General features: G+C 35.2%; 1 protein-coding gene across 2 annotated transcripts in view; it reads right to left on the reverse strand.

The window, feature by feature from the left end:
* tup (LIM1_Isl and LIM2_Isl domain-containing protein tup) overlaps positions 1 to 12,749 on the reverse strand; it is a 126,745-nt gene that overhangs the window by 15,187 nt on the left and 98,809 nt on the right. For both annotated transcript variants that reach the window (XM_074183422.1, XM_074183421.1), the window contains exon 4: positions 11,199 to 11,494. In XM_074183422.1, coding sequence (XP_074039523.1) covers positions 11,199 to 11,494 — 296 coding nt within the window. The remainder of the gene's footprint in view (positions 1 to 11,198; positions 11,495 to 12,749) is intronic.

Genomic DNA, 12,749 nt, shown 5'->3' on the forward strand with positions numbered 1-12,749 from the left:
TTTACTACGTATATATTTAGTTGAAGAAAAATTATCGGTATTATGGTTTAGGCAGAGGCACTAGCATAAATTATCTCTTTATTAATGCATATATTTGTATTGTATTTGTATTTGTATCGTTGTTATTATTATATTATACATAAAAAAAAGAAAAATATCTCTAAAGTAAATGGAACTTCAAACGTTCAAGCCAGTCTCTATATACCTACACAGTAGGTTTAATGGACTGACGCCTATCAGAAAACAACTACTCCCCTGGCTAATACCACGAAGGGCGTTGGATTATATCCGACAGGCGTCAGTGCAGGAATTTTCACAGAAAATGTCCTGCATATGCAATTGGCAATACAACTGAAAGAATCGACCTTCTTGCACTGATGAGTGGCTAATAAGCCCGAAACCGGTCTGCAAGTGTGCCCGTTCCATATAATTGAAGGTCGACTCTTTCAGTTTATTGCCAATTGCATATGCAGGACATTTTCTGTGAAAATTCCTGCACTGACGCCTGTCGGATATAATCCAACCCCCTTCGTGGTATTAGCCATGGAAGTAGTTGTTTTCTGATAGGCGTCAGTCCATTAAACCTACTGTGTAGGTATATAGAGACTGGCTTGAACGTTTGAAGTTCCATTTACTTTAGATTTGTTTACGGCCAGTCTTCAAGCATAGCCCACTGACTAATAAGAAAATAAAAATATCTCTTCATAAAAAAAATAAAGAAATTAGAAAAGTTAAATAGTCGTAATAATGAAGATAGAATTTCGATTTAATTTTTTTTATATTTGGTAAGTTAAATTTACTCTCTTTGATTTTCACATTATATTATGAGAATGCCACGAAAGTGCGTATGTAGGCACGCGCTGTTGAAGCAAAGAAAAAGGACTTGTGAAGAATGTATGAGCGTTCTTTATTCGAACCGACGCGACGGTAAGAACTGAGAACACAATCTTCATAGAAAAGAAACCGCTTCATAACCATTCAGCCAATAAAGTTTCGAGACGAACCGAACAGCGCTTACAAAGTTGCCTAAAAAACGAGGAAATCGATGCGTGAAGCTCGTCGCATCACATGTGGCGCTCAGCGGAGTCCAATTGGTCGGCGTCATGTGGGCGGAAACTATCAGCTGACGACACGCCTCTGGAGATTTACGGGCGACAGCAAGCAGCGCGGCGGATATCGGGTTGGCCATGGAGAGAAATAACCGGACGCTGACGACGGACTGGGAACGTTGAACGCGACGCCTGGGATTGTTGTGCTGTAATGTCGATCGATAGAATAAGAACAGCAGGATTGAAAATCAGTGGAAGGTACGTAGACTAGTTCAGAAGCTTATTAGAAACACAAGAAAGAGAAAAACAATTACAAAAGGTAGGAAATATTGTTTGAAACAAACACAAATTAGAGTTCAGAAGTTTATCAGAAACGCAAGAAAGAGAAAAATGATTACAAAAAGTAGAAAATTTTGTTTATAACAAAACAATGAAATAAAATTGATTTAAGGTTCGTGGAAAGAAATGGGATGAATTTGAGGGGTGGAAAATGGTTTTTCATTATTTCCACTGAAACTAGAATACCATTTCTTTTCCCTACAAAAAATTGTTTTTCACGATTTATGGTGAAAACTTTTTTGTGTTCTGAATACGCTATGATTTTTGTATCCAAATAGTCAGCGAAACATTTTTTATTTTGATGTTAAACCATAAAAAAACCTCATTTTTCAGTCTAAAATACCCATGAGCTGAAAATGTTTTTTAATTACCAGTGGTACATATTTTTTTGTAGAATTATCTATACTTTCAGACGATGTGAAATAAAAAAACATTAGATACTTTGAAAACAGCTGATTTTTTTTTAATTTCCAGATTTCCAAACTAATTTTTCCATGATATTTTCACTTTTATGTATAGGTGCCTACCACCGTTGCTTATAAAAACAACTGTTTCTAGGACACTGATATTTTAATAGGGCGTATATTTTAGATTAAACATAAAATCCCTATTATTATAATTGAAAGAAATCAATTTTTCAGAGTACAAAAAGTTGAATTCTCTTTAAAAATCGTGAGAAGTAAACAACCGGTCGAAAGACAAAAGTGATTCCTTAGAAATGGCCGTTAGATCACCTGACATAGGTAGGTGTACGATATAGGTATGCAAAAATTAAATTTGTGAACACAAACTCCGTTTTGTTTGAGGAAGGGCAGATTCGAGGAAGAACTGAAAAGAAAGATATGGTTGGTGGAACTAGTTCATTTGAATAATAAAAATCATAGATTTAAGAGGCTATTCGATAAGTATCCATTTATAATGAAAATGAAATTACAGTTGGAAAGTGTTTTTTATTCAAAACAAAAAACTAAAACACCGCAAGACATACAATCCAACATAGTGTAAAAATTGAAATGTATGAAAGCTGTCCCAAATGCTATGTTGGTCAAATTAAATGATATCTTGAAACGCGAGTTTCAGAACACATGAAATACTCTAAGAAACTGGATATGAAAAACCCCTAGGTATACTCCTTGTTGAACATGAAACGAGACACACATTTTTGACTTTGAACATTTCACTATTCTAGATGTTCAACCTTATTTATCCAGGAAACTTTTGAGCGGAATGATATATATATATATATATATATATATATATATATATATATATATATATATATATATATATATATATATATATATATATATATATATATATTATGAAGAAACTGGTAGCTACATTACAATTCAGATACTATAAACATAGAAACCTCATATTAACCAGGTTGGTTGTATGAGTTGACATAGTTTTTGTTTTCAGAGTCTGAGCCGAATACAAAGCAAAACAGAAAGAAAGGAAGACAAAATAATTAAGATAATAATTATAGCATTTACCTGTTATGTCAGGTGATCAACAATTTCATTATAGTAAATCAAAACAATTCATTTATCACTTCAGAATCTGTGCTCAATAAAAAGATTTTGAAACGTTTTTTGAGGAGACGGTAAGAATTTATGGAGTGAATGTATATTTTGTACATCTCTGGAAGTAAATTAAAAACCTTGAGTGATATGTGTGTGAAACATCTCTGTCCCATTGATTTTTTGGTTTTGTTTATTTTGACATATTCGTTACACTTTGTTCTTGTGTTATAGTTATGATCGATTTTTGGTAATGTTCGTCTAATTTTATAGAGATATGCAATGATATTATATAAATACAATTTTCTAATGCTCAGTATATTTGCATCACGAAATAATTCTACAGAGGGGTAACTAAAAGGTTTGAAGGCCATTATTTTTAATATTCTTTTATGAAGAATGTCTAATTTTCTCAAGTGTGATGGTAAAATACCACCCCAACTGAGAATAGCATAGTGAATTCGCGATTCAACTAAAGCGTAATATAGGTACTGTTCTGGTACATAGGTACTTCGCTTGCGTTTACGCAGCTCCCTAACTATTTTATTAAAGAGGAACTGCTGGAAGGTAAGATACACTATATCGTATACTTGAACTATAATCATCGACCTTTAGTGCTTGCCGTTGACGGTGATGGCCTAGACAACATTGTTCTTAAAAAATATTGACCGATGACGCCTCCTGTACAAAATCCACCCCAAACTGTGACTTTTGTGATGAAAATTATGGTCAGTTGCCAACTCTGCTTCAGGGCCCATTCAGCGAACACACGTCGTTGTCTATGGTCGTATATACCTTCAGTTCCTGGACCAGTTGAATTTTGTACGGGTGCAGGCCCAAGTGACGACGCAAAATTCGCCAAGTTGTGGTCTACGAAAGACCGAGTTCTTGTGAGCTACGCGAAATCGACTGCTTCGGATCATCCCGCACACTCTCACAGACAGCGGCAATGTTTTCGGCAAATCCTGCGATTTGTTGACGTACGGGTATTAATCGATCGTTTACTGAACCAGCGGACTCACATTTAGCCACCACATTGCTAATAGTTCTCTCGGTAGGACGAGTATGGCGACCGTAAAATGGGCAAATCGCGCGGTAAGTTGCCCGAACAGAACACTCATTTTGATATTTGCACGTGTTGTTGAATGCTATATTCGTTCATGGTTTTTTGGAAAAACAAACTGAATAAATGACAACTAATTTGACACATGTAACTTCAACAAGATGGCCGTTATCAATTGTCAAAGTTCGGGAGTCACCAATGGAAGACCCTATATAAGAGGCTATTCGACAAGTACCTACCCAATGATAATAGTGAAACTGGGGAAAATCGTTGTGCACCAGGGTAGTAATACCGCATATTATCGCGTATTCTTACTCTTAACCATCTGTGACAATCAGTTTGAAGTCTATCCGTGCAGTACGTGGGCGTATATGGCGATTCGCATAACGTGTGTTCAATATTCGTCCGCCATTTAAAGCACGAATAAATAAAGAACGTTATCTAAACGATATGTGATAAAGATATTATGCGAACGACGTGACCTTTTTAAGTTATACAGGGTAAGTCACGAGAAATGAGACTGTTTTTGGAAGGTAGAAGGAACGTATTAATTATCCATGTTTTTTCATGACAAGAATACGCAAATTTATTTTCGAATATACAGGCAGTCCAAAAGATTATTGTATATAAATGTAATTTTGAAAGAAATTGTGTTGGTTTTCTACTTCTCCATCTTTATACAAAAAAAATGTGGCAAACTTCCAAAGGCAGAAAGAATGATATCAATTCCAAAATGAACTGTTCACAAAGATGTGTATAGATCATGCATGGAAGTTATTTTCAGATACGAACCGGCACTAATGAAAATAAGTACTTTCGACAACATTACATTATACCTACAATAATCATTTTTTTCTATTCAGTTTGTATAATCATCATTATGGAATGGTATCCGATATAATTCGTGATAAAGCTTCACAATATAATGAAAGAGTTATGATATAATTTATACATGAATTTCATTTACATGGAACCCTGTCATCCTCAAGGGCGGACTTCGAAGTTTCGGACCAAGACATTTGTCTTATTGCCTCATAATTTGGATAACACTCATAAAACACTCATTTCATTCACAACATTACGACTGTAGGTCACGGACCTACATTCACACGGACATTCATACACTTGTTTGATTTAATCCCGGCCATATGAATCTTGTTTAAATTGGAAGAGGTATAGTTTTTTGGAAAGAAATGTTTTGGCTTTCTACTTTTGCACCTTTTTACAAAAAAATGTGGGAAACTTTCGAAGGAATATAGAAAGCAACAAATTGCATAATAAAATCTCTATCATGCAAAGAAGTAACTTTCAGACACAAACTGGAAGAAATAGCCCTTTAAATACAACTAATTTCATATAAACATCGAACTACCCAAAAGAGCCCTAAGGCTCTTCAGTACCTTAGGGCAACTGTCTTAAGGCGAAACATCGGTGAATACCAGTGAGGATGGCAGTGTTCTATGTAAGTGCAATTTGTTACCATTCATTTAAAGTAGAACTCATGTGAATGATATCTGATTTTTATTCCATAACGAATTTTTGAAATACAAACTGAATAGAGAAAAGTATCTTCTGTATAATTCAGTGTTCATATAGAAGTATTTATTTCGAAAGAATTTTTTCTTTCGTATAATTCAATGTTTATAAGAAAGTAGCTGTTTCACGAGGACTTTCTTTCAGTTTGTGTCTGTAAGTTACTTCTTTGCATGATCTACACATCTATGTATAGAGTTACTTCCTTCCTTTCTTTGGAAGACTCCCTCATCCTTTTTTTTTGTATCAAGATGGAGTAGTAGAAAGCCAAAAACTTTCTTTCCCAAAAATTAATCACTCCTAAAAAATATAACCCCTTCAGTTCACTACATTTTCATATGAACTTTATTTATAGAAAAATGATCATTAATTCAATTAAAACATAGAACTATGAAATCATAATTCACTTGAAAACTTTCGATTTCAGGTAAATTAGTATCATATTTCATTCGAAATATAAGGAAATGAGGCCCCCTTCATCAAGAATTACCAACATATGATGGAATTGGCCGATATTGATGTTCAAAATTGAATAGGGTTTACCCTTCATCTGTGAACACTCTGTGTAAGGAAATCCTGAATCAAATACAGTAAATTATCAAAAAACATCTCGGAATTGACTTCTTTGCGTGAAAGTCCTCTATATTGGAAATTTGGCTCATAATTCTAAACTAAAATGAAAGGGGGTGTTTTGTTTGATAAAAAAGTAAAAAAATATATGTGAAACGGTTTTATTGAAAAAAAATAATAATGATGTAGAAGAATATTACTGGAGTTTTTTACCAACACTAAACCGTTATTTAAACACCTCGACACGTGTTTCGATCACCAAGTAATCATCTTTGAGTAGATCAAACTGATCTTTCTCTTGAAGAGAAATCTCCAGTAATATTCATTACTTCACCAAAGGTTCCAAACAGTGCATGACAAGTGAATGATGTAGATATTGTACTAACCTCAGTTGCGTAACCTGAGTATATTATTTTTTCATCTGATCAATACCGTAGATTGCTGAGGTGAGTGGTGTGACGACTGCTACCTACCGGTTTTTTTCAGTTTTTAGGACATTTTATTTGTTTTCAGTTTCTAATTTTGTTATTTAATTCTTCTCATTCTGTTTAATTCTTTTAGTGCCTCAGTATTACAAGGTAATATGTAATCCTCCATTTTGTAGCTGTGGCCATCTTGAATTTGCATCTTTTTCAAAATGTACTTCTATTCTACTAGTCAGGCCCTGTCATCAGATACCCATATTGAGGTAGTTCTGAAAAAATATGTAATCCGCCATTTTGTAGCTGCGGCCATTTTGAATTTGCATCTTTTTCAAAGTGTACTAAATAATATTCTACTGGTTAAGTCCTATCATTTGATACCCATATTGAGGTAGTTGTTGAAAATATGTAATCCGCCATTTTGTAGCTGCGGCCATCTTGAATTTGCATATTTTCCATAATGTAGTCAAGCCCTGTCGTTTGATACCCATATTGAGGTAGTTGTTGAAAAATATGTAATCCGCCATTTTGTAGCTGCGGTCATTTTGGATTTATAATGATACAGAATTTATTATATTGAATTGTCATAAAAACTGAATGTGTGTACCAAATTTCAGATCAATCTGTCAACAGGAAGCGGGTCAAACTACATTTGACCCAAATAAACAGGGCAAGCTAAATAAAACCGTATAAAAAAAATACTTTGATATACTCCATTTGTCTGGTAGATTTGAAAATAATTTTGGAATATGATCGTAAGTTACTTGCATATTCGTGTCATAAAAATTCACTGAGGAGAAGTGTTTGTTTCATCTAGTTTCCAAAGACCGCCTTGTTACTCGTGACTCAGCACCCTGTATGAAAGGTTTCAGGAGGATTTCAGAGCATCGCCAATGACAGAGTCCCTTTACGTTCTTCACCGAGGTATAGTATACCAAGATTGAATATAGCTGCCATTTTCGTTCAAGAAGAACGATAACTTACTGTCTGAAAGCCCGCCGCATAACGATTATACGTTGTATACACTGTTAATTTTCGAAATCTTGCTTCATCACAACTATGCGCTATTCATTATACAGTCATAAATTCAAGTTGGACAAGCAGGAAGTCATCAAATGGATGTTGGAGAATGATGATCTGGCGATTGTGTTTAAAAATACACAGAAACGTTTTAAGAAAGATTATGAATATTTCAAAAACTGATAAATATTTTTTTCTGAAGAGTGTTTACTTCGGCACTTTTTGAACAACAAGGTTGACAACTTTATCCTTTGCGGTGAATAGAAAAACAACTAAATATAAACATTGTGGACTGATTTTTGAACTTGGAAACGCCGATCCTCCAATATTAAGTTTACATATGAAATTGGAAACAACCTGAGCTACCATTCCTGAATGTAGGTACTACTTATAAAAAAACGCTGATAAGGGTTTAGAAATTGATGTTTAATAGCACCTTCAGATAAATATAAGACAGCTCGCACCATTTTCTTCAACACATCGTGGCGTGACTATATTTTCTTGCCCATACATACGCTTGTTACGTTAAACATAATACGATATCCAAAATGAACGTTATCAGAGACATAGATGAAAACAATGAGTACCCTTTAGACTCAGTTAATTAGGAAATGGATGAACGAGCACAAAAAACGAAATATTCCAAAAATATGGTTGTTGCCTTTGTAACAAAATACACCATTGAGTTAGTCTGGATATTTGAAAAATTATACATACAATACAATACTATGCTCATGTAGGACAACTTGAAAGATAAGATAATGAAGTTCCCCCGATGAAGCTCCTTCTGGAGGAGGATGGACAAATGCACCGTAAGCGAAGGTGGTGTTACGATATTTTTCTTGCATCGATTCAACTTCAATTGAATATATTTCCTGTATCACGAACACCCTATAAAAGTAGTCAGTTCTTCATAATTTTTTTTCTATGGGACAAAAACTCTTGGGCTCGGTACTGATTGGAAACGAGGTAAAATGAGATAGCGATTTCTGGAGAAAATCATGAAGATATCTGCCTAGTAAATGTGTTTTTAACTATCATTGATTGATTTTCGCAAAAGTGCGGATTTACATTTCAAAGGCTGTTAAGGGTTGAAGGTTTGGTGCATTTTTGGGTTATTTGAAAGTGAATTCAACCCTTGTTTCAAACGAGTTTGGATTAAGATAATACATTGATTTCGAAACGTCTCCTGTGGTGCTAGGGATCTCGACACAAGGAGGTAAGCGTTCGACATTTTTTAGAAACATAAACTTTGAAAATACCTTGAACTGTTCATAATTTCAGACGTTTCATTTCTCACGGACCACGTTCCATATTTATGAGTTTCCTACACTCGTTGTGTATTCAGAAGGAAGTTTTAGCTTGTTTTATTTCCCGAAGTATTGCAACTACTTAAATTTTGGTATTGCTACACCTTTTTACCTGGTGATTATATGCTGATTTTGACAAATAAAGCAATTAGTTAGTTAGGTTAGAATCTAGGACAAACAAAGGAACAGGATTCTTGATTGAAAAATTATGGGTTTCTATTGGTTGATAATCTGTATCGTTATGAAAATTCTGTATCATAATGGATATCATTATGAAACGGATTATGGTCATATAAGTGTATTGTTAGAGTACGGGTGTAGAAAAAATCTGTTTATTCATGACGACATCACATTAGAAACCTCTAAAATTAAGTGTTTATCTATTTTTAATTCGGATTGAAACATTATTGTGAATATAGTATCTAGCAATATCATTGAAATTGAAAAAAAATACAGGACGTACAGTTGATGTATCTAGCTGCATCAAGTAAGTCAGGTGATCTGGGTGTCGGCTCTGCGGTCTCATGTCGAAGTACGATATATTTCAACAATGAAATCCAATTCAATCTACGGATATAGTCCATGACTCAAAGTGGAGTATACAGGTTTAAAGAGGAAAGTAAATTTGAAGTCTTCTCCACACAAAAAAGGAGGAATATTTTTAATAATTCAATCGGAGAAACATACATGTTTCGATCACAGCTGTTCGGTTCATTGTTCTTTCACGGAATGACATCTCCATCTTGTATAGTTTTTCACGTTGCCTTCAGCGTTCTTCAATACAAATTGATGTTCACAAACTACTTGTTTTGATGATGTTATTACTCTTTGTATTGTGGGGCATTTCCCCAAAATTTAAAAATGTGCTTACTCATAAATAAGACAGTGTCTTTGATTGCATTTGTCTATGCTAATATATAATTCGATCTTTTAGGTTTATAACTTATATTATGAAATAATCCGTTGCATTGTTTCCCTTATTTTCAGGCTTTTGTTAAACTGAAGATGTTTACAGCTGTGATCGAAACATGTATGTTTTTCCGATGGAATAATTAAATATATTCCTCCTTTTTTGTGTGGAGAAGACTTCGAGTTCACTTTCCTCTTCAAAAGGAATCCAATTATTGAAAGTTTAGTCATTTAGGTACGTACTTTCAAATAAACGTTTTTGTTGAAATTTTTCGTCATTCAGATGATAAAATTGCTTTAATTTGAGAATTAATATTTTGTTCCTATATCGATGCATTCAGATAAGAATATTTCGGGAAATGATTTTTAAAAATACTACTCGACCAAAAAATTTTCTCAGATAAATCGAAAATTTTGAGCAATACCAATCGAGCAACTAGCAATAGATGAAAGGTATAAAAAAAATTAAAATATCTTAATAACATTTGTTTGGAGGTCTTGTGGAATGTCTATCGATAAAACATGATTTTTGTAATTATTATTGAAATTTGAAATACAATATCATTGCTATCCACTTCAAAAATTATTACAAAAATTTAAACCATTTCCAACTGAAAGATGTTTTTTTCAACATCAAATCCACACAATCATTTCCTGGTAAAAATATGGGTCTCCATAAAAAAAAACTATAAGATTTTGTTTGGGAACAGAGGCTTCTGTAGAGTAGGGAGGATGAGTGTAGTCCCACAGCACTTACGCCACATGTGACCCATTGTACATTCCCCTGAGGAGTTGTCCTCCTAGGTCATCGTCCATCCTGTTCTTTCCAGAAAGGTGGACAGGCCACTGGGAGACATCTCTTTTATATCACTGGTTGCCTGCAGCAGAGGTTGCGTAGTAAACGCTTCTCGCCATAGGCTCAATTGACCCATTCCTACTTCGAGGTTTACTCCAGCCGTGCGCAATGGTAACATGGCCATTAACGCAACCTCCTCAACGTACAGGTCCAGAGGGGTCCGACTAGTAATTAATTCCATTGCCGCGGTTGGTGTTTTTCTCATGGCTCCTGTGATGTTTAAATAACCCAGTCGTTGTATTTGATATAATTTTTGGATGGCCGTGAACGGCCATCCCACGTTAACATAGGTCTTATTATTGCAGTGTAGATCCAGGTGACCACACGGGGTGAAAGTGTGTCCCACTGTCCTCCAACATTGCTCATTGCTCTACTCTGTAGGTGAGAGTTCCATGTTAGCTTCCTGTCGAGGATAGTAACACGGTATTTCACCTCTTCAGAGAAGTTTAGTTTGCTATTGAAGATTTCGAGAGGTTTTAAGCCTGATAAACTTCTTATTCCTGGTGAAAAAGATCATTTCAGTATTCTTCGGATTGGGAACAGAGGTTTACCAACAATACGAAGACCTTCTTCTCAATTGGAAAAATTAATAAATTAAACCAACCTTCTCCTGTTGCATTTGCTGCTTCATCAATATCGTCTTCTTCTTGTCTTTGCACCGCTTGTTCTGGAACCAGACCCGGATGACCCTCGGCGAAAGTCCCGTCATCTCCACCAGCTGCTCCTTCATGAGGGCGTCGGGACGCGGGTTCGCCGCGTAGCACGTCCGCAGTGTGTGCAGCTGTTTCTCGTTGAGGACGGTACGCACGCGCGTCGGTTTGCCGTCGCTACCGCCGCCTGCACCACCGCCGTTCTTGCGCAGACCGCCGTCTTTGTGGGAGCCGCTTTCCGAGCCGGAATCTGCAACATAAAAGCGTAAATATGAGAGAACTGGTAAATTTGTTCATAATACGGTGACTTATAGGACTAGTACGTTTTTTATTTGACGAGGCAGATTTGTCCCTAACCAAAAACTTTTTTTCCAAATTTCAAATTCATGAGTATGTTTTTACTGAAAAAGTGTTAACATTCACAGCCAAAGATAACCGAGTGAAAAGTTTTTTCCAAGTGTGTTAGCAGAAGGTTTTTATGCCTGATGTTTTGTCTGCCGCAGTTGTAGACGAAACGGAGGGGCAGTTCAAAATTTGCATCAATCGCGGGTTTAATTAAAATTTCTGGAGTATCCATTTGCTGAGATACCTTCAAAAACAACAAAATTTGGATAGTTCTCATAGTTTCTGAATTTTTCTTGTATACTTTTGAATAAAATAGAAGCCCATTCTTCACTTATAACCGAACATATGTAGGTATAAATGTGTCGATATACGTATATAACCTTCATATTGTTTTCTCTTTGTAGTTTGAATTCAGTGAAGTTTTTAGAATGACCATTTTTCAACAATGTATCTTGTCTACTGGTAAATAAAATACATTTCTATCTAGATCAAATACTTATTATTTCTGAGTGAAATTACAGAAAAAAAATACCGAGATTTTCAATTCGAACTCCGCAGACTCTATACAGATCACTCTGTCAAGACGGTTGTTCTGATTACTGGAGTCCTTGGTGGAATGTTGCCCTCTCTATTCTCGAATCCTAAAATCATACCGGTTTGCCGCACTAAGGCAGAAATCTTAGCCGGACAGATGCAGAAGGCTATCATTCTTGGCTCACTGCGTTTGCTCAGGCCACATGATTCCCGGACCCAATAATCACTCACCCCTTCTGAATGTGTCAAGGCTTCAGGGATAGGTCCCACCCAGCGCAACCTAAGGGATAATAATAATAATAATAATGGTTTTCAATGTCGAGGATGTAACATTGATTGAAAGTAAGAGGCGGAAGTGGGTGAAGTGGGTGAAGAACTTGTACCGTTTGAAAAGAAACAGTTGTTGCCAACTTCCGATACAAGTGGCAGTAAAGGTGAGTTGAAATAATTTTAAATGGATAGATTGTTATGAATTATTTCTTATTCTAAATTTTCAAAAATCAAATCGGTGTAGGTACTTTTTGAAACTAGTCTAACTATTGCCCTCGCCAATTCTCTTTCAGTTCAACTAAAATAAATATAGTTTTAAAAAACTAAAAAATGGGCTTTTAAAGAACATCGAACTG

This window comes from Leptinotarsa decemlineata, unplaced genomic scaffold (genome assembly GCF_025532065.1).
Source record: "Leptinotarsa decemlineata unplaced genomic scaffold, Ldec_3_MD MMD2_tig00026340_RagTag_RagTag, whole genome shotgun sequence".
Classification (NCBI taxonomy): domain Eukaryota; kingdom Metazoa; phylum Arthropoda; class Insecta; order Coleoptera; family Chrysomelidae; genus Leptinotarsa; species Leptinotarsa decemlineata.